Raw genomic sequence first — 21,264 nt, 5'->3', positions numbered from 1 at the left:
TACACTCCGCGGAATATTGAAAATTCACGCACGGCTCGGTTAATGCGGCAGAATTTCAATTACGGGCGAAAGGGCACCGGTGGAGTTAATGTCTTGCGCGAGTGCGAGTTTATTAGCGCGGTAGGTGGTCCCGATGATTCTCCTTGTGTTTGGACATCCGTCCCTCGTCGCGCCGCGCGTTTGTCCCGCCGGAATGGTAATTAGCTGACACGCATAATCAAAGGAGTATGCGACGGGCACGTTAACGACGTCTAAGAGCTTTGGAACGGCCGATACAAATGGCTGCGGCATGCGGGACGCTGCGCGTCATTAATCCTCATTGCGGTTTGAAGGCCGAATTAGACGTTGCAGTTTAGTAGAGCGTGATTAATATACGCTGTGACCGGTCGATCGTCGACTATCCCGAGGACGGACAGGATGACGGACGTGTCGTCCGTGCGATTCGTCGAGTCGTTCGACTTGTGGATGATCTATCGTTGTTCCACGAGGACGATGACTCCCACTGGATCGCGTCTTAAATAGCCACGTCGAGAACCAGTTAGAGCTGGAGGTAGATAGATCGGCAAGTTTTCACGGGTAAGCTTTTAGTTAATGGACAGCGCACTCGACGAGTATAGCGTCCGATGAATGGTCAAGTTGATTCGAATATCGCCGCATGCGACGCGCCGATGTATCTCGCGATGCGGGTGCACGTCGCCATCCGTGAGTTTTTCACGGTCCCCGTAACGGAGTTAATATGATCAAATTTCCGGATTTGTATCGCGTCGGATTTGTGTGCGACGCGCTGCATAAACAAATCAGTAATTCACTCACCGTGCGCGATGCGGCCCGACGTTTCCGCTATCGAAGCTAGAACTCGCAGTGATGTCCGCGTCGGGAATTGCGCCCGACTCCATCCCCAGGGGTGCGATGCATTGTGCTGCAAATAAAGGAAATTGCTTCAATTATATGTTTGCCTCGAGTGGGAACAAATGAACGATATAAACCTTGCGTGTAAAGCCCACTTTAGACGATGTGTTAAAATTAAGCGTTCGTATGTGCAAGGGAACTTTAATAATCTAATAACGCGATACCCTTTGCGATGCGAAATCTGAGACACTTTTTCCTCAACGACGAATATTTGTTGAGTATTAATTTTTATTTTATAACTTTTTTATTCTTATTACATTAATTAAAATTAAACAAAATACAATTTTCTTTATCCTTCTCATTCTCTCTGTAACGATTATACATATTATATATTTTCTTTGTAAACGGAAATTAAAATTTCGTAACGAAAATTATATCTGTCAGAGAAGGAGTCTTAAGAAATTATAATAAATATTGATAAATCAATTTGCTGGAATTAGCGATACGCTCTCGTTAGTCTAAATTTTTCGTTGCTTATTAAAAGCCATTTTCAACAAGTTTTAAACAAGATTTTCTACAAGCGTGCCGCTCATTCGCTGGTATTTTCGACAAGGACTGGAGTTAATCAGACTTTCATTATGCGACGTGGGGCTACTTTTTTCGAGGTCAATGCCGCATACCGCGCGGACGAAAACGATGAAAAAGGCAAATGCAGGCGCCGCTCCGGAGCGCCGTTTTTATCGGTCGACGCATCGTGATAATTACGGCGCTTATAACGCGATACCGAGAACGGATTTCCATTTGGAGAATCGAAGAAAGATAAGTACCGGATGACTCGAAATTACATATTCGCCGGCGATCAAAGCGGCACTCGCGAGCGAGTGGGGCCGTTGTACCTTGTGGAGCGATCAAAGAGGGCAGATCTGTTAGCATAAGATCTGTGGCGTAAGATCGCGCCAGGATTCCTGGGAAACGAGCGAATGATATACAGCTCTTTAGCAAGAAATCGCTTTGGTAAACTCGATAAATCCGAGTGGAAAATTCAATCCCCGAATGACCCTAACGACAGCTGTTTCCTGAGCCATCGTTGGAACCGTCAACGATTATCGAGCTCGTTTATTCGTCCAACGATCTTAAATCCACAAACTTTTCTTCCGACCGCTTCTTTCTTCATCGTCGCGGATGTCTGGCACCGAAAAGATATCTGACGTAAATAAGAGGATTGTAAACATTTCTTACATTCTGCTCAAACATTGTCGAAAATATCAAATTTATCTGCGATAAAAAGGAACTAAAAATTTATCACAGAAGTGTTCAAAATTAAATTTTTTATTTGCTTTCATAGATTTTTAATCTTTATTAATCTGATTAATAATTAATGAAGATTAATAAAGATTAATAAATTTGTTGCACACGAGACAACCTGTAGAATAAGAGAGGGAATCTATAAAGCGTTCTTCGAATATTTGATTTCTAACAATATTTTTAAATAATATTAATATAATTTTCTAATAATATTTCCAACAATATTGTAAGTTTTGGAATATATTATTGATTTCAATGCAAAAAATGGAAGGCATAACTTATATTATATATGCAAAAATATCATATTTCTTAAAAATGATGGGATATTTATTCAAGTTGCAGATAAAAAAATAAAAATTTTACAAAAATGATACTGAGAAAATTGAAGAAGCATTTCTTTCCATTTTATATTTCTGTAAACTATAACCAATTATACTTGGCGTTCTCTTGAGTCACGAACGAAAAATCGAGTCGCCTATTTTTCAAACAGATATATACGACGACAAAAAATTCAAGAAACAACAATTTATAAAGTTTTACTACACTTTCAACGTCTCGAGAGACGAGGAAACAATTACGCGGGAATTTCCGGTAATTATCGTCAAACTCTGCATCGGCTAAAAATACCTCCGAGGAGACCGAACGCCTCGAGTTTCTTTAAAGGGGCAAAAAACGCATTCAGACAAATAAGTCTCTGGTATAATCAGCGCTACTCGGCGCACGATCCCGAAGATTCCCGGAGATCGATCGTTGTCGCGTCGCGCTCCTTCCGGTACGTGCCCGATGCGGCTCGCGACGCGCAGCATCCAAGCGCGGGTAACGAGAGGCCCTCCTCGTCGCTTCTGTACGAGTAGCTGGGGTAAGCAGGCAGGTTCGATTCTCGTATTTATAGACATCCTGGAAAAGAGCGCGCGGGACCGGGGGAAGATGAAGAAGAAGAAGAAGACGAAGAAGTAAGTTATGCGACGTTTGGCCCGCCCCAGCCACTCATTCGGCGACCATAACTCTCGGGGAGTGACAGCTCCGAACGGAAGGGTGTGTGCCGCCCTCCGTCCGCGAGAAGAGGAAAATTGAATGCCTTTGCAACCCCACTTCGGCGCGTCCTACATCGCTCTCTCCGTCTTCTCGCCCGCACATTCCCGCTCTCCTCCCTTAACCGCGTCACTGTCAAACTGATAACCGCTTCTTTCCAGAGACGGCTTCTCCACGAAACCCGAGACAACCACGAAACGGTCGACGAACAAGCCGCGCCTGTACCGGGGAAGAACGTACGCAATACGTTCCTAGGCGACGTAAAGTGTAATGGAAAAATCCGTAATAAATTCCGGGAAAAATTCTTTCGCCGTGTATATCTGGTACCGTTGCTTGTATATTTGTTGTTACGCGATAGTCTGAGACTCTTCCACGAGAGCGTATCCGCCTTTCTTTCGCTATTATTTCGTATGTTCCTCTGTGTATTTCTCTACAAGTCGAGTTGCTAAAGGATTTTTCGCAAATCTTGAAATATCGAAATGGTAATTGAAATGTCTCGACAGTGAAACAGACACTTTCACATTCAAGTCGAGACGACGATGAGGGCTGCGCGCGATCCGCTAGGGAGATCTACGAATTGCGCAATATCGTAAATCTCCTCTCTACAAGCATGGATCTCCTTCTCTGCCGTCATTTGTCCTCTCTGGCGAAGTATTCACATTGCACTTGAACAGCGAACCACTCCTTCAAGCGGCTAACAATGAGAATGGTTCTGAATTAACCTTTAACAGACTCAGGTCTTTATCTATTTTAGACGAGACTGACTTTAATAATTTAACATGTACCGGGTTGTAGCTTAATTATATGGAAATTTTTATGGTTTTGCAAAAAATTATTAACGCTTATCATTTGTATGATCAACTTTATACAAGGCATAAATTTTGTTGTGGATCTGCAAGCATCTCGTATAATTTCCCATATTCCGGATGAAGTCAAAAATACAGTCTTTGGTAGACGAATACGATGAGTAATTAGCTCAGCTTTTGTAATAATAGCAAAGCAAATTGCACAGAAGAATCCCTCGGCAAATTAGGAAAGAAAGATAGAGGAAATGTGGTGAGGGTAGATGCCAACAAAACAGGGCTTTTCTATCTCGGTGAATTTAATAATTCGCATCGCCCTTCCTTTGTTAATTCCAGGATTATTATTAATGACGGCAAAGTCGCGGTCGGCTCTCGGTACGTTCGCTCACACTTCTCTCGTCGAGCGCGAATGTAAATTAATTACACACCGGGGCTCTTTCACGAAAAATATATTAAAATTCCCCATTTCATTGCAGCGCGATATTAGCGCATAAATCATGATTCGCACTTAATTCTCGGGTTAACTCGATCTTTATTTTTTACATCAAAATATCTCGACTAATCATAATATACGAGTTGCCTTTTGTATATCTTTAAATCACCCTGTTACAAAAATTTAAATTATTGTCTAATTTATATAAGATGTTATAATAAAAATAAACCCAGATAATAGATTGAAAAAATTTCTTATAGACATAAACATCATTATATATATTATATATACACCGTATATATATTATATATTATTTTTATTTTAACATTGAAATGTAATTCTGTTCAAGTTTCTTAGGTAACATGTAACTTGGAAACCATCTAATCTTCTGTGTGTGTTGGGGATAATCACCTTTTTAGTGCGGCTCATTGCGACGGCGTTTAGTTCGTAATGTTTGTTCAACGAAATTAGCAGGTGGATAACCTGCCGCAATGTTTTCCTTTTCGACTACGATACCGCACCCATTTTCCGAGCATCGGCGAAATTAGAATGAATGTTTGTAAGAGCATCGACCTCGAAAGTAGTTGCGTTCGGGCTCGTCCCTCAACCAGACAACGCATTGTACTCTTTCGTATGGCCATGAAGACCGAGTGCGGTTTCCTCGGGCCTTCTGGGGAGCCATTTTCGCCTCTTTCAGAGAAAACAAACATTCGTTCTAAGCAGAAGGTAACTTGCCTCGACGAAAATGCGCATGCCCGTCCCCCTGGCGCCGCGACGACTGGCAGAACGGAAGTACTACTTTTACACGACCCTTTCGTCCCTCCTACTTTCCTGAGGTTTCTCTCTCTCCCTTTATCTTGCCCTTTCTATGCTATTCACCGTTTCTGCGCCCTTCTCCACATCGCGGCCGTTTCACCCTTGGAACCCCCTTAGGCGTTATCCATGGTGGACTGAAAATCACCGTCTCGAGTTGCATGCGTTACTTAGACCCCGAGGGTTGAAAGTGCAACCCCTTTGTACGGGGGTTTGTGCCTTTATGGCCTGGATTTATCAAAACTAACTAAGTTTTATTCGCTAATGTGTGACTGATGTTAATAAATGTCAGAAGAGATAGAGACTTTATATATTGAGTTGCTTCTTTATGAAACTATCTGTTAAGTGTCTTTAGTTTTAAAAATTATAAAATAAAAAAATTATGGAAATATTTAAAAAATTAAGAAGAATTATTTAAGTATTGATCTCTTTAAAATTTTGTAAAACGGAAAACGAATAATAATAATCGTATTGTTTTTATAATACATGATTATGCATGCTCGTCTGTTGCATAGTTTTTAGAATTTAAGAGTTCGCAAAGTCTTAGTACTTTTTTTTGAAGATGCGAAGACACGTTTTACGCGCGTCATTTAAGAAAAGAAAGCCTTTCTTCGCCTTTCGCGTCGTCTAATTCTTTCCCAGTTGATGTGCGAAGAGTTTTAGGGACCCGAACCCTTCGTGCTCGTATAACCGGGCACGCGGTGTTTGCTTTCGTGGGTTGGTCTTATGAAAATACAGATCTGCGCGGCGGATTGACGGGCGCCCTTCGAACCCGAAAGTCGGGGATTATTACACTCGACGTCGACGTCTGACAGTTGACGTCCTTTCAACGCGTCAAGCACGAGACGTCCCTCGGATTCGTTGCTCGATACATTCCGCAATGCTGTCGGGGCGCCGTCGCTCTCGAGTCGATCGCAACGAGACGTGAACGGGTTTATCGCGACGCGGCAGAGACTCGCGATAATCGCATTCGCTCGCGTATATTTCGACGCGACGAACGCGATTGCGAGATATATCGCCGAAAAATGGAAGAGTCGCGCGATCGTGGCAGCGCGGAAAGCCGAGGATTATTTCGCTCGACGTCTCCCGCCCAGCTGACGTCCTTTCAATGTGTCAATCCCGCTTGATTCTCCCGATTCATCCTCGTTCGTCGAGAATGAATACCCGAAGGCTGCGCCTTCGACGATGAGACGCGGGGTTAAGTCGATTGCACTCGAGGCGATTTATCCGGAGTCGTTAGGGACGTGGAGATCTCAAGTTTGCGTACGTTTGCAGGCGAGAGCGTAAACTGTCGGGTTCTGGCGCGCGATCAAGCCGAACGACGAGATCGGAGTCTGCGCGAGGGTAAGAAACAGATGTCGGAATACCGGCTTGGGAATGTTTACGTCGCGGGGATTTTATATCCGAGAGACATACGATGTACACGTGCGGAAAGTGTCGGCGGTGTCTTTGTCGTACGAATAATCGCGCCTTTCAAACAAGCCCTGCAGAAGCTGTCAGCCAGTATTAATGCCTGCACCGAGTGTACAAAGGAGTGACAAGTTGTAATGATAACCGGGGTATGTTTTGATAAGTGTATCTACGAAGAGTATACGATTGTGAGAGTATATTTGTGCATTCGCAGATGACTGTAAAAATAATCTATTAATTCTCACATGCCTCCTAATCATGTATCGCTTCAATTACGTAATTACGCTTCGCGAAAATATCGATGGCTCAATCTGAAGACTCTTTGTACGCAAATTTGTAATATATCCGATTCAAATTATGCAAAATAGTTGTACATACATTATTCAATTTCTTAAAAAATGTACAATAATGTAACAATACATTTTAATATATTTTATTATTCATTTTAATATATTTTATAATTTACATTTTTATTATTAATACTCTTAGATATTTAAAGAAAGAAAAATGTCACTTTTATTTGGAGACTAGTTTTTTTAATTCATAATATTTTTTTAATTATATTACGAATTTTTTATATTTGTGCAAGTTGACGATAGAGCGCAGACGAAGGGCAATAATTGCTGCATTGTTATGTTAATATGTTGAAGACTCCTGCAATAATTTCGTCACCATCATGCTAAAGCCTAATGGATCTACAGATAATTGGAAGGAGGATCGAGAGGGTAATAGAGGGATGACAATGTTATAACGCAAGAGAACTCGATTGCGTGACGGTTCTCCCCGGGTGCATTTCTACCGTCTGTTTTCGATGCCGCAACATACACAAATGCGTTATTTCTACACACGTGCACACATGCACAAGCACACATATGCATTATATACGTGTTAATTTATAATTATTAAAATTAATAAATTGCAATGTACTCGCATACTTATGTTCGTCATTTATTTAGAGGTGTAGTCATATTAATACACACGTCCTTGGCTTCATCATTAGCTATGCCATCGCAGTGGCCGTTAACAATGAATCTCGCGCGAAACGCGAAAAAAAATGATCGTCCGCCGCACATGTGTCACGTACGGTAAATTTCGCCACGTCAGATACACACGTCCCTTCTTTCCCGGAGAGAGATGACGCATCTGTATAATTACCTCTCCTATCCTATCGCCCCGCCGTCAGCGCACTCGTCCGCTCGTATAGACGTATGCGTTCGCGTTGGCCTCGCAATTACGCAACACCGAATCGCGGGCGCGTTAATACACACGCAAGCGGCAATGGCCGCTCTAGGCACGCGTCTATGTGCACACCAATCGCCCTCGGTGCACGCGAAACCGTACGCGCCCTTCCGCACACACGCACGTACGCACGCAGGCACGCAGCGCAGGAGCAGCCTAGAGGGTGCAACACGCGCAGACACCGCAATCCGACCGACGTGCAACATGTTTATGTATTGCCGGCAACATTAACATTGCAATTTATGCGCGCTTTAACTGCTCGGCGAGCCCTTCCAGCGTCCCACAACTGTCCTTCGGTCCTGCCACGGCTGACCGGCTCGCTTAACACGACCGCGAATTCACCAACGCGGCTCAATGTGTACAAGTTCAGTCACCGCGGGAGGCCCTCCCCGATCGTCTCCCCTTGGCGGTCTACTTCCAACTTTCCTGGGGGGAGGGGGGCTATTTATATTCACGCCGTTTCGCGCTTTTTCCGTCCAAAGTATGTCCACTTAGGAAAGGATCTTCCGGTCACCGGTGTTCAAAATGCGGTTCTATTGGGTTCCAAGTCGAGAAAATTCAAAGTTTATTTCGTTCCTAGCTCTTACGCACGAATAAAAAAGTATTTGAAATAATATTTTTGTACTTGATGCTTTTCTTAAAAATCTGTTTAATTGATAGACTGTTATTTTGTATGTCATATTTAAATTAATTGTATGCTAAATTTTCTTTTTTTCGTGTATAATCTTGCTGTTTTAATCGGTGTTGCTTTGCTTGTTATCTCAAAGCATTATGTTGAGCTGTTTTGATAACTAGATAGAATTTAATTAGCAAAGTTCGCGCTATATATAGTTGTTTTCATGGATTACATCGAAACGCTCAAGTATAAGTATAAGCGGGATCAAAGCTAACCCAAGTATCGGCTTTGAGGTTGAATAGTAGTATGGCGCATAGATTCCAAGAGTTGGAAGGTAACATCAACTTTCCTGATTTAGTATGTCCTCGTAATAGTCGTTGTACAGATATATTTAGCCTTAAAGCGTTAAGCCGATTACCGTCCACTTATAGACTTTATACTCGGCGATGAAGCTTGTCAAGGACTCCCCCAGTAGCCGATTCACTTTTAGCTTTTATTTAATAATTCAGACGCTAGAACCTTTGTGAGTCTACAATTTAATCTAAAAAAATTGAAAATGATGTGATAGTGATGCATGATAAAACAGTTTCGCGCTTATACATAGAAAGTATCTATTCTGGAAACTTTATGCTTATGCACGTACTCTGTATAACTCGAATCTACTCACTTATCCAGGGAAAAGGATGGTACGCGTTGCAGTGTAACCGAATCGAGACCATCACGATCCATCTTTCGGTACTGCTCGAGAAATTCTTCGGGTGCGAAATACGTCCCGTATACGTAAGTTTCGAGCTCGATTTCACGAACGAGTACCTAAAAGCCTTTCCCAGGGCTGACTTCGGAACTCTTGGTGGATACTTTGCAAGTTTCTCGCCCTGTTTACCTGACACGGGGGTGGCTCGGGCTGCCGGAGTCAATGGGATGGAAACCAAGCCGAGTAGAAACCGAGCCTGAGGTTTAATGTAAGGCAAAGGGCAATGCGGTACGGAGGGAGGCCTTTCTGTTTTTATCGGGTGAAACCGCGGGTGGCCGAGGCACCCATTTAGGGTAGAATTACAGCCTTGGATGTAAACACGTATTTCTACCGCGATTCCGCTACTACCATCTCCTGATTTTCCAGAGAGACTCTTGCTAAACGAAATGTCGCGCATCATTAATGATGTAACGTAATGATGCGCTTATCTTATAATCCTTTAATCCGATTTTTACATAATTATATTATTATTTATCGCGAAATTGTACGATATCATTGCAAAAATTGTTTTATATTTAAAAATAAAATAGTTATTATATCAATCTCTCGTAAGGTTTTTTTTGTAGAAAGTAATTAAATTGAGAATGTAATGTGTTTTAGTGGATCATCGAATTGATTATCAATAATTATTATAAATTAAGAAATATATGCAGTTTGAAAGTGCCTCATTCCTAATCGGATTCCCTTAATTGACATGTTTACTCACATATGTCTATGGAACGTCCGCCGCAGAAGCAGAGGATCAGCAGGTAAAAGATGAGGCACGTCTGCAGGTAGTCCATGGTAGCGTCGATGGTCCGCGGGCCCGTGGTCATCGAACTCTCATAACCGCTTCTGCAAAAATAAAGTTCCAAAATAAAATCACACACACACATACGTACAAATGGCTCGTAGTCCCGACGCTACACAGAACAGAGTGATTAAGCGTAATTCCCGGGAAGGCGTCTTGCCAAGCATAGAGATTGGAGCGTGGAGAGGGGTTGGAAGGGGGATAAGGACGAGGGGGGCCGGAAGGGCGGGGAGGAGGAAGGAGGGGACGCGACGTGGACGTAGAAAAAGAGTCTGCGAAACGGCCGTTTCGGCCTCCCCCGTGCCTTTCGACGGGGTGAAATGGCGCGGTTCTCGTACCGGACAGATATACGACCGGTACAGGAGCCGCGGACAAAGAGCTACATTCACGCCAGCAGCCATTACGCGTCATTATCGAGATTAGGATCGGCCGTTCGACGCGAGAGAAGGAGACGGAAAAAGAGAGGCCCGCGACGAGAGGATGATACGAGCGCGAGAAAGAACTACGGAGAACGCCGTAGGGCTCTCCGGCTGGTTCTTCTCTCGTATGCGAGGGGCGCAAACTCGTGTGCACCGGATAGTCGGGAATACGATGGGTTTCGCGGGGTAGGTGGGGGAGGGGGGAATGTGAGACTGTATTTTATTCACGGCGGTGCCGTCGTGGCGCGTAACGCAGGAAAGAAAAGCGAGGGAGAACCGTACGAGAGAGATCTTTACTTTTTGGACTAATTAACAGGAGGGTTTCTTCGACTGCCGCCGGCCGTTCCCCGATGCTTATCTGCCAAGTTTAGGGAATCCTTCCACTACGACTCGTTATTTCACGACGAAAATATCCGTGGCGGTAGACGCGGCTGCCGACGTTTTTATATCGCGCTACAAGCGATCAAGGATTCGTGGATCTCAGGGATTTATCACAGTGTCTGATCGCAAATCGAAATCCTAAAATAAGTGACAAATATTTTTTCAAGCCGATTCGATTTTCTACTAATGTTTTTTGAGACGAATTTAATGAATTTTATACTCTAGAACTGAAAAACAAAGCGTACGAGAAATAAAATTATATTATCGAAAGAATTAGAGATAGTTTATTGTTGCAGCGTTTTCTATTTTGTCAAGGATTTTATTATAATCGAGACTATGTTATTCAATGAGAAACAAGCTTGTAGTAGTCACGTTTATCTAATTGTCTGAATAGAAATCCATGGATTGTTGTCGCGTCAGATAGCTAATCCAAATTCGAGAATTTGCGAACACGATGGCTCCATGGACGGTCATAATCGATTAAGTGGCTGAATTGGATTATCCAACCAGCAATTAAGACACTATTCAGCGCGAAGTGATTGCGTATGCCGGTACCAGTGTCGAGCATAGTACGATCACAATGCGCGCGATCGATTAGTCGACATAGTAATTAAGGTCACAGAGTGCAGCCAACCTCTAACCGCCCAGCTCGTTCGGCCGATTGTGTCCGAGACGGCATTCGTTTCTGAGCCGATGATTAGATCAATCATGACGTACAATTAATCATTAGGCTTGAGGATAATCTCGTCGTGACTGCACGCTCGCGCTAATGTATTCTCATGACTTTGCCATCGCGAGATACATTCCCTGCAGCGACCGTGTCAGCCCGAATAATAGCATTTCAAAATTGCCCGTCATCTCAAATTACACATTATGCACCGCAAATATAATGTAATTAAAAATAAAAAATATCCGGAGAATAATTGCGCAAACTAATTGCACTATTGATCTGCGCTTCGTGCGAACTTATTGTTAGGAGAACGAAGGAGAACGTTGAGCTCTTGGTACCTGGCGGGCATACTTCAAATAGAGGAGCTTAATCATTTGCTCGTAATTACGGAGAGTTGATTATGTCCACATATCTGAATTTATATGCACTTTCGCTCGAGGCAAGCACATCTTGCATCTTTATTAATATTCCTTTAATTATTTCAGCCCTCCCCGTTCGCGCTTGAAATAATTGTCCTTCTGAAGGCGACGTCGATAGGGTTTTACTGTTTCTCTCGCGAATAAATTTCCTTTCGAAATTCTATCTTTAGCCAAACATTTATGCCGGCACAAATATTCAACGCCGGCGCCAACCCAACGCCCGGCGCAAACCACGCGAACCTCCGCCTGGGAACGGAGAAGAAATCATATGAATTTAGTAGCCCGTTTGTTCCGGCCTTCTACAATACGCACACTGCCATCTTTCATTCGCTCGAACGCCGCATCGCCGCGTTCGGCCACTCGGTTCCACTATGCGCCGCCGGATAAGGTGCCCTTGTCCGCACTTCCAATGCTCGATTTGCATGGCATTCGTCTCTTCATTTTTGCCGAGTGCATCGTGCGCTCGTCGCGTCGTTGAGCTCGCGAGCCAGGTGCATCGGTGCTTAAGTGGAATTAACGTGAATGATGGGGCCTAGATAAAGCTACATCCGCTTGTACGGCTCGCGAGCGTATTTCACGAGTGAATACACATGAATTTGTTCGACGAATCAGCGAATCAATCATGCCGCACCGATTACGTTCGATGCATGTTCGAAGCGTGAACAGCGGATTCTTCCGAGCTTATTAATCTCGGCGAGCTCGTAAATAAATGCGACAATTTCGAGATATTGATGAGATATTGCCGAGGGATTATCTGTCTTTACGGTTGTAGCAAACTGTTTTATTTATACGTCCACGTGCAATTTGTATTCTTTAATGAATAGTTAAACCACGCGCTTTAATCAATAAAAGCTGTTCGTGTTTCGCGCCATTCGGTTAGATAATTATTTTCCTTGAAATTCAAACTTAAATTAAAAGCCACGAGAAGTATTCCCATTTGGAAGTATTCCTATAGCACATTCTAGAGTTGGCTTGGCTCCGTTCCTAACGTGTCATTCCGAAGGGAGTGTGAATGGGAGAAGGAAGGAAAGTACCGTTGCGCACAGATCTGCAGCTACATGTACGAATACACGCTTTAATCTCCACACTTACAACGTTTCCGGATCGTTAAACGCCGTTCGTCGACGAACTCTTGAGTTCGGGCGAAAAATTCGCATCCAAGCTCGATTCTCTCTCCCCTCCTCCCCTTCGTCGCTCGCGAACGGTTTTAACCGCGGCGGAAAACGCGTCATTTTCTCGTCGAGAAGTTTTCGACGATGTAGAAAAAAAGAAAGAGCTCGAGAAACTAGAAAGTAAAAATTTTGCATACACGGGCACCAGAATTTCTTTTCGCGAAACGATTGAGGTGTAAAAAAACAAGAAGCCTCGCGAAGCTTTAAGACACCGAGTTCGCTCAAATTCGTTCACTTGACAATCACTGTCATTTGTATCGTTGACGAACTCGCAAAATGTGTAAGTGTGAAGGCAGAGGGTTTTCGTAAACTGAATGTACAATTTCGATAAACATTTATCGAAAGAGAACGATGAAAACATGCACTTTGTATTCACGGATTTTTGGCTCGTAAAATTGCAGAAATTCCGACGAACGGGCGTAGAGAAATCACGCTCAAAGTCTTTCGCGAGGAAACGCACAATTCTCGGACGACGAGATTTACGGCGAGCGTAGGAGAAGCAGGCATGGCGTTCTTTTGAGCGCTGTTTCCATCGTTCGGGCGCATAAATTTGCGCGTGAATTCGTGGAAAGCGCGCACACGAACACGCGACGGTCTCGAGTGTTCGCGCAGGCAAATTAAAACTCGACGAAGTCGTCCTCGCGTAATTGCTGGAACACGTTGCGACTTATTTTTGTATCCCTTCCTGGGGAGACGCGATCGTCGACGCGAAAAAATCGCCATACGGCGTTTACACTATCGTTCAAATGAGATAATATAAAGATTAATAAGATTAACAAAATTTGTAAAATAATAATAATACATAATTAACAAATTTTTAAGAATTATTATATTTCTAAATAGATCAACTTGCATAAATTTGCATATTTTTTGTATAATTTCGTGTATTTGTAATGATAGTATCTACTGTATTAAAAGTTTCTTGATTGAAACAATTTATAAATTGGATATAGAATCAAGCTCTTTTTCATTAAATTTCCTTCCTGTATTCTCTATCATTCGCGGTGATTTTTATTCGCTTCTTCCTACGACTTTATCATCTTAGCCTCCTTTGCTGGATTTATTAAGGATTCGATTCATCTTTTGATAAACTTTGAACTCTCTGGCCGATACGTAATTTATTACTCAAATCTTATTAATTCACAAAGTTACCGTAATAAGTCTCGCTTCTTTGACATTCCAATATTTTCCGCTCGAAGCGCAAAAGTTAACGGTGAGATCCTCCTTCCGCTTTCCGGTCTCCTATCGCCGGTGTATTTTCGTCTGAAAGCCGCAGGGCAGCTTCTATGAAATAGTTCGGTCATCCGGCGATCTTCAAAGAACTTTGATCGATTCGCGAGCTGTTCATAAACAGATACCATTGCAGTCTTCGAAGCGGTATTTCTAACTCGAGAAAAAGAAGAGACACGCAAGCACGGCTAATTACGAAGGTCCCTCTGGCTACCGTGCTGTTGGTGCTGAAGCTGCGACTGCCGCTGCTGCTGCTGCTGATGTTTATCTTCTGGCGCGAGCGATGGGAACCCAAGATGGTAGAGCATCTCCCATTTATTCAGCGCAAGAACCGGTACGCTTCTCCCCCGGTAGGACGAGAAAACGACTTGCGGCTCCTGGCCGTGCTTCGGGATATCTGCATCTCGTTCCGCCGTCTTCCCTGCGCTTCGAATCGCGGTACGTCCCTACTGTAAAGCCGGTTCCGTATTAATTTCGTGCAGTCTTGTAGCTTCGGGGATGCACTTTGTCTTTCGATTGGTGTACACGCACGGATTGAACGAATCGCGCTCGAAGCGCGAGCTTGCCTTCGGCGACCGGTGCAATGGACTTTAACGACGACATTGCCGCGTTATCTATTCAGTCATGTTCGAGGTGGTTCAAGGATCGTCCAATTTACGCCAACCATTAATAATTGAGATGTAATCAAAAACACGTGTACGATATATGTCTTCATTCTCTAAGAAGAGGCAAAAAGTCACGGGAAATAAAACAATTCAGCGTCATAAGTGTTTAATAAAGAGCAAATTTAAATAAATTCAAAGAGAAGCAGTCGTAAAAATATTGTAAAATCAATAGAAGAGGGAATTGAAACAAAATATACTCGTTTAGAAAAGAAATTAACGAGATATTTAAACATTTTTATGAAAAGTATTTTATAATTATTATTATCTATAAAAAAAGTAAAAGTAATTTTACTTTTCTCGGAAGCGAGAATTAATTTATCGAGCATCTTTAAAAATAGCAGAGTTATTATTCAAGCGTTCTCCCTTTAAAATATATCATTCTATCTAAATGTATGATCCGCATCACTGATACATATATATTCACATGGCAGTAAGCGTTTGAAATTTATATCTCAGTATTTCATTCCGCCACACTATTCCAACTGGTATAGCAATACATATTTTACAAGTCTAACGCGAATTAGAAAAGAAAATTTGCGAGTCACGAGTAGGATGAGAATTAACGTTGTCTCTTGCCTTTGCCATTCGCCTTGTTCTATAATTAAAAGCTCTATAATTACATCAGCGTCTCCGGTTAAAAAGTAATATTTTATCGGTGCAGAAAAGCGTCGGTGCTCGCTGCATGCGACGGAATAACTTGCGGAGATATGGAACTTTCGGAACAATATGAAAGAAAAGGAGCACGGTGCTCACAAAAGTCTATAAGAGAGCAACGATGCGCGCATAAAGCTATCCAAACTGACGGTGTCCTCGTAAAAATCCATTATTCCAATCTTCGAATCTTGTCCCCCGTCAGGTAAGGCATTCGAGGCGATCGAGAACGGTTAAAGCGCCCGTGGCGTTCCTCTCGTTAGGTCCGCGCTACCTCAACGGGGGGTGCTGCTCGTAACTCAGCCGAAATATTTCGCCTACATTCTGCGCGCGGAGCACGAGGGGGAAGGCTTAGGAACGCATGCATATACCTCGTCGTCAGAGCCAACTTTATCCACCGTGGTACACTTTACACGCGCGCGCACACATAGATTCTTTCGTATGCATAGGGTTAAAAGCACGCGCATACAACGGTGACGTACAATGCACGCGACTAAGGCTGACCCCGGCGAGGAAGAAGGAGAAGGTTGAAGCGCGGAGGGAGAGTTCGGTGGTGCAAGAAGGGTTCGGTGACGGCGGCGGCCCTCTGTAAAGAGGGTACGCTGGGGAGGCGGCGGTCGGTGTGTAGTAGGGCCATGAATTATGCAGTTCGCCGCGGGCTAAGGCCTCGTATGCCGCCCGCGAGGAAGGAAGACGGGAAAGGAGTGGCGTACGACGAGAGACGCAGATGGGGATACACTCGCACGGTCCAGAGCCACTTTACTCTCCTCATTCTCTCTCGCGTCGCGTTCCTTCTCCCTCCTCCTGCTCCTCGCCGCCTCCACCTGTGTGCGCCACCACCTGAGCCCTCCGCCACTACGATCCAGTCTTCCACCTTCGCCTCCTCGACGCCGCCTCCTCGACGCGCCCGCGCGCATTACGCCGACACTTTGCTCCGACCGATTGAAATTTTCATACCGGCACGTCTACCGTCCCAGTTTATGCCTCGAACAAGTGAAATGTACTGCTACCGTCGTAGCACCGGCTTCTACCGTGCTATTCTCCACCTTCCGTCGCCATTGCTGCGCCGGGAGAGTGGCAGGGAGACCTCGACGTCCGTTTCTCTTCCCTCGCCCTTTGAAACATTCCAGTTTTCTCAATGGAAGGGAAGCTGCCAACTACGATCCTTTTGCGTGGAAGATAACCGACAAAATAGAGCGAATGTCGATATCGACGAAAACACTTTCTGCCTCTCTACATGTGCGCTGAATTTCACAGACGTGTCGTGCGTCCGATACGACGAGGAGTCACGATTATTTTGCGAGCGTACGGCTATCAATTCCACGACTAGTTTTTTTTTTTTTTCCGCGATACTGGGAAAAAGAGGAGACCGCTTTACGTTTGTTTGACACGCACCAGACGAATGAACAATCGAATCGTTAAATATTTCAGCGTGACTCCCCATGATAGCGGGCGAGAACCATCTCCGCTTATAGCCGAGGTCGATTGAAATTTTTATGTCAGCTTGTCTGCTGTTTGAGTTAAGCGATCGAAAGTTGTATCGCTATTTGAATTTTATCCCTCTTTCTTCATCTCATTTACATTTACGTTTCCTTCGTCGAGTCGAATTTTTTAATTTCTTTTTCCTTTTTGTTTAATTATTTTAATTTTGTTAATGTAACAAGGGAATAAAAGTGATATTCTTCAAGGATATTCTTCTCCATTATATATCTTATTACTCAGATTTTAGTGCTAGCTTCTTATGTAAAGGTACGCCAATAATAACGCGATTGAAAGAGTGGTCCAATTCAGACTTGACTTGCTGGTTAAAGTGAAATCGGGAATATCAGAATTCGATAATACTTTATTTGATAAAAGAGTATGAGAAGCAGTATCTGTCACTGATGGAATGGTTTCGAGAGCAAACGACGTCACGAATCGATAGCCAAACGATGGCGATAATATAGAATATTGGCATGTAAAATCATTTCTGAAATGCTTGGTGAGTTGCTATCCAATGGGAGGATCGTTAAACATTTTTATTCTGTAAGAAACGATCTACGATTAATAACGTTCAAATTGCGCATAGAGCTGTGGAAGTAGCGTCATAACTTAATCTTGCGTCTAAAATAGTATCACTGAAGTATCTTGTTCAAAAATTGATTGCAAATTTCTATTCTTTTCAGCACGTCAAAAATAATAATATATTATTAAACGTAATCATAAAATAGGATATATGTGTCAAGTTTGTAGCTCGATACTTTTTTTGTTTTCTTATTTCACGAAGCAGTTTAATTGTCCTTGTACACTTCTCGTGTACGTTTTTTCTCGACTTTACTACTTAAGAATCTTAATTCGCGGTGTATATTTATTCGGAAATCTTGGAGCGCAAGATCCACGGGATAAAATTAACGACCAGTCACACAATTCACGCCGTTTCGCAAGTATACGAGCAAAACATCGCGCTCGACGACGTCGGACACGTCAAATATACCCGTTTGAACCGTACCACGTGGAAAGGTCGTTACTGGAATTGTGGATTTACGAGCGGACATTATCGCTCCGTTAATGTGCTGATTAGATTACGCGACGAGAGCATAGCGTTAGAGAATCTCCTCGAACCGTGTACATAACTTTTTCAGAAAATCGTAAAAGTGCGCCAAGAACCGCCGGTTTCGTTGTTCCCGACACACGACGAATTTTACGAGCCGCGCGGATTAATTATTCCGCGAGCGATGAAAAGCGGCCGTTACGTGTCCGGGAATGAAAAAAAATACTTGGTATCGCGTTTGGTATCGGCTGTTTTTAACGTCCGCCGTCTGCGGATTAACGCCGCGAGGAACTCAAAATAGTTGCAGAAATACGCAGCTGACGCTCGCAAATTAGCTTGCGGCAATCCGCAGCGGAGCCAACTTTGCGATCGCATGAAATGAGATCGCTTTGAAGCCCCGAAGTTTCCGTTGGAACCCGTTTCGCGAGAAAGAGGCCGCATTCGCGCGCTCAATTGAATCCTTTTATCCCTTCCTCCCTCTCTCTCTCTCTCTCTCTCTCTCGTCGTAACCCTCCGGTTTAATATATATTTTTTTAAAGCGGTGTATTTCCTTTCCTTCGTATTCCGCGGTTCAACTCCAAGAATAACGCATCGGAATGCGATGAAATACGACCTGCGTTTTCTCCTAAGCGGACAGCGGTCTTGAAATAAAAATTCCGTACATCTTCTCACTTTATGTGAGATAATCGCATATCTTCGCGATAGCTTCGTGACTTTGGAGCCGCTAACATATCGTATTATTATGTCATTGTCGATCCGACAGAATGAGAATGAGAAGGTTCTAAGAATGGCTGAAAGAATTAATCTGTTATTCGCATCACGAGGTGAGTGTCCGATTGACACCCGTCAATTGTCGGATTATTATCCGGAGCGGTGACAAAACAGATTCAGATATATACAGGGTGTATCTTAAAAAGCTCTCACTAAGCAAATAGCGTTATTCCTGATTAAAAACCGAGAAAAGTCCCGAACCATTTTTTCCCATAATTCATTAAATAATGAATCAGATTTAAGTATTAAAAAGTTTTCTGAAAAGATGAATTGTTTAAAAATTAACACAAAACAGTTTATTTTTTTTGCTTCATATGTTGATAACGAGGAAGTTTGCCTTTTTATTGGCGCGACTTTACTCATTAATTAACTGCTTTATTAAGCATTATGGAAAAAAATGATTCAGGACTTTTGGACTCGGTTTTTAATCAGGAATGACGCTATTTGCTTAATAGCAGCTTTTTAAGATACACCCTGTATATATATATATATATGGTTATTGAAGACGATTATTAATTATCAAAAGAAAAACAAGGCGGATCGAGGTCACGTACATTGGCGAGATTCTGCGAATGATCTTCGGTCTCGTTTTACTAGACCGTCTTTGCCGCGCTGTCAAGCCTTCGCCAAAACCCGTTACAGCCGTTCTGTTCTCATAAATCGTTTATTCATGTTTAATGCAGCCTGGTATTCAGATCCCCAAAAGTTTTCGAAGCTCTCAGACGGAGAGCACGACTGCGACAGGAATCGGTGGGTGGGAAGGCGCGAGAACTTCGAACAAGGGAATGCTTTTGCATCGAGACGACGTCTGTGAAACCAGTCGAAAAAAACGTCGAGAGAAACTGCGGAATCGGGTTCCTGTATCGGACCAGCCTTTTGCCGTCCGTCTAAAAGACCGATTTCTCGGACACAGAATCTAGAATTCACACGTGAACACGAAAACATCGCATCGAGATACTCGATTTGCAACACTTATCCGATCGATGAGTGCATAGCTTTGTATTCTCGGGCCTCGCGAACCGTGAAAGTTCCTCGCGAGGGTATCGACCGAGTTAGCTAAATTAAATATTTACGACAGGCAATAAAATAACTAGCAATTGTATGAGTCATATAATTTCTGAAGGACGCCGCAGAGTTTTCGTGATTGAAGGTGATAAAAAAGTACTTTGTGACTAAAGTTTGCGATGTTATTTACGCGAAAGTGGCTTGTCGGATCGTCTTAAATCGCAGATAAACTCTCTCGTAATTGAAGAAATTAAGATCTCTTTGAAAAACATTTCACATTCTCTGGAATCAATTTTATAGAAAGAAGTGATAATCATGAATCCGAATAATGCTTGAGAAACGCTATTCGGAGACACAATTCAGACTAGTACAAAATCGAATAACCGCAATTTCCATAAGAACGGCCGACAGTTTTACGTAATACCGATTCATATATAATTCATCGTATTTCAATGCGTACGCAACGTACACGCGCGGAAGATCTCCATTTTCCAATGACAAATCCCGCGTTTTATCATCTTATAATGTATACACTCGAAAGAACTACGCTCGACTTACAGTTCAAAGAATGATCTCCCTCGGCGGGAATTCAGGCAGGGTCTCAGTCGCGAGTCTCAGAGACGCGCGAGGGAAGAGCCGAAGGAGAAATGGAGAGGCGAGAGAAAACGAGATGGAACGAGAAAGAAATGTGCAGGAGAGCCTCTAATCCGTCGTCCTTCAGGAGGCTTAAGCCCGTCTTCGTGTACCCTGGCTCGGAGAATACCGTTTAAGTGTCGTCCGTCTGGGAGTCCTCCACTCGGGTAAATATTTAGGAATTTTTCAAGAGTCCCGAGTGCCTAAGAAAACAGTTTACTTCGAGCAAGAAGGAGGGATCCCTCCCGGGAGTCCGAGCAGCGCCGGGCCTGGAACAGTCATCGCCAGCGCGTCTTTCGTCGGCAATCAAACACGCCAGCATCGCGCGCACGTCGGAAGAAAATATACAAAGGAAAGAGATGTACGGGGGTGCGTTTCCCGTTGAGACGATGTATTACCGCGCCTTTATGCGTGTTCCGGGCACATTTCCTATCGCGCGCATCGACAATCCGGGCCTGTCGTTTCTATTATTTATTTCCGTGACACGCGAGAAATGTACAGCCATTAACTAAATAACGCCTGCCTCATCGTGTCGCGGTAATTACTCTTAATTGGACTCACTGTTTGAGCAATTCGTGCTTCCGCCTGATTCTCGCGTGATTCTCGCAATTGACTTACCTGTAACATAAAAATAATGATGATTACTTTGGATATTCAAAGATTGCCGGTAATTA

The 21,264-nt window shown here is 43.3% G+C and overlaps 2 protein-coding genes across 3 annotated transcripts in view; one reads left to right on the top strand and one right to left on the bottom strand.

Moving 5' to 3' along the window:
* LOC105255637 (discoidin domain-containing receptor 2) overlaps window positions 1-21,264 on the top strand; it is a 503,453-nt gene that overhangs the window by 160,914 nt on the left and 321,275 nt on the right. The window lies entirely within an intron of this gene.
* The window catches only part of LOC105255636 (discoidin domain-containing receptor 2), an 88,824-nt gene that overhangs the window by 14,765 nt on the left and 52,795 nt on the right, over window positions 1-21,264 (bottom strand). Inside the window, exons 2-3 of the mRNA XM_011265045.3 lie at window positions 9,961-10,088; window positions 814-919 (exon numbers count right to left, since the gene is read on the bottom strand). Of these exons, the coding sequence (XP_011263347.1) occupies window positions 814-919; window positions 9,961-10,069 (215 nt within the window). The 5' untranslated portion in view covers window positions 10,070-10,088. The remainder of the gene's footprint in view (window positions 1-813; window positions 920-9,960; window positions 10,089-21,264) is intronic.

Source organism: Camponotus floridanus, unplaced genomic scaffold, assembly GCF_003227725.1.
Source record: "Camponotus floridanus strain SB8 unplaced genomic scaffold, Cflo_v7.5 scaffold14, whole genome shotgun sequence".
Lineage (NCBI taxonomy): Eukaryota > Metazoa > Arthropoda > Insecta > Hymenoptera > Formicidae > Camponotus > Camponotus floridanus.
The sequence above is the reverse complement of the archived record's forward strand: the minus strand, read 5'-3'. Positions and strand labels throughout refer to the sequence as shown.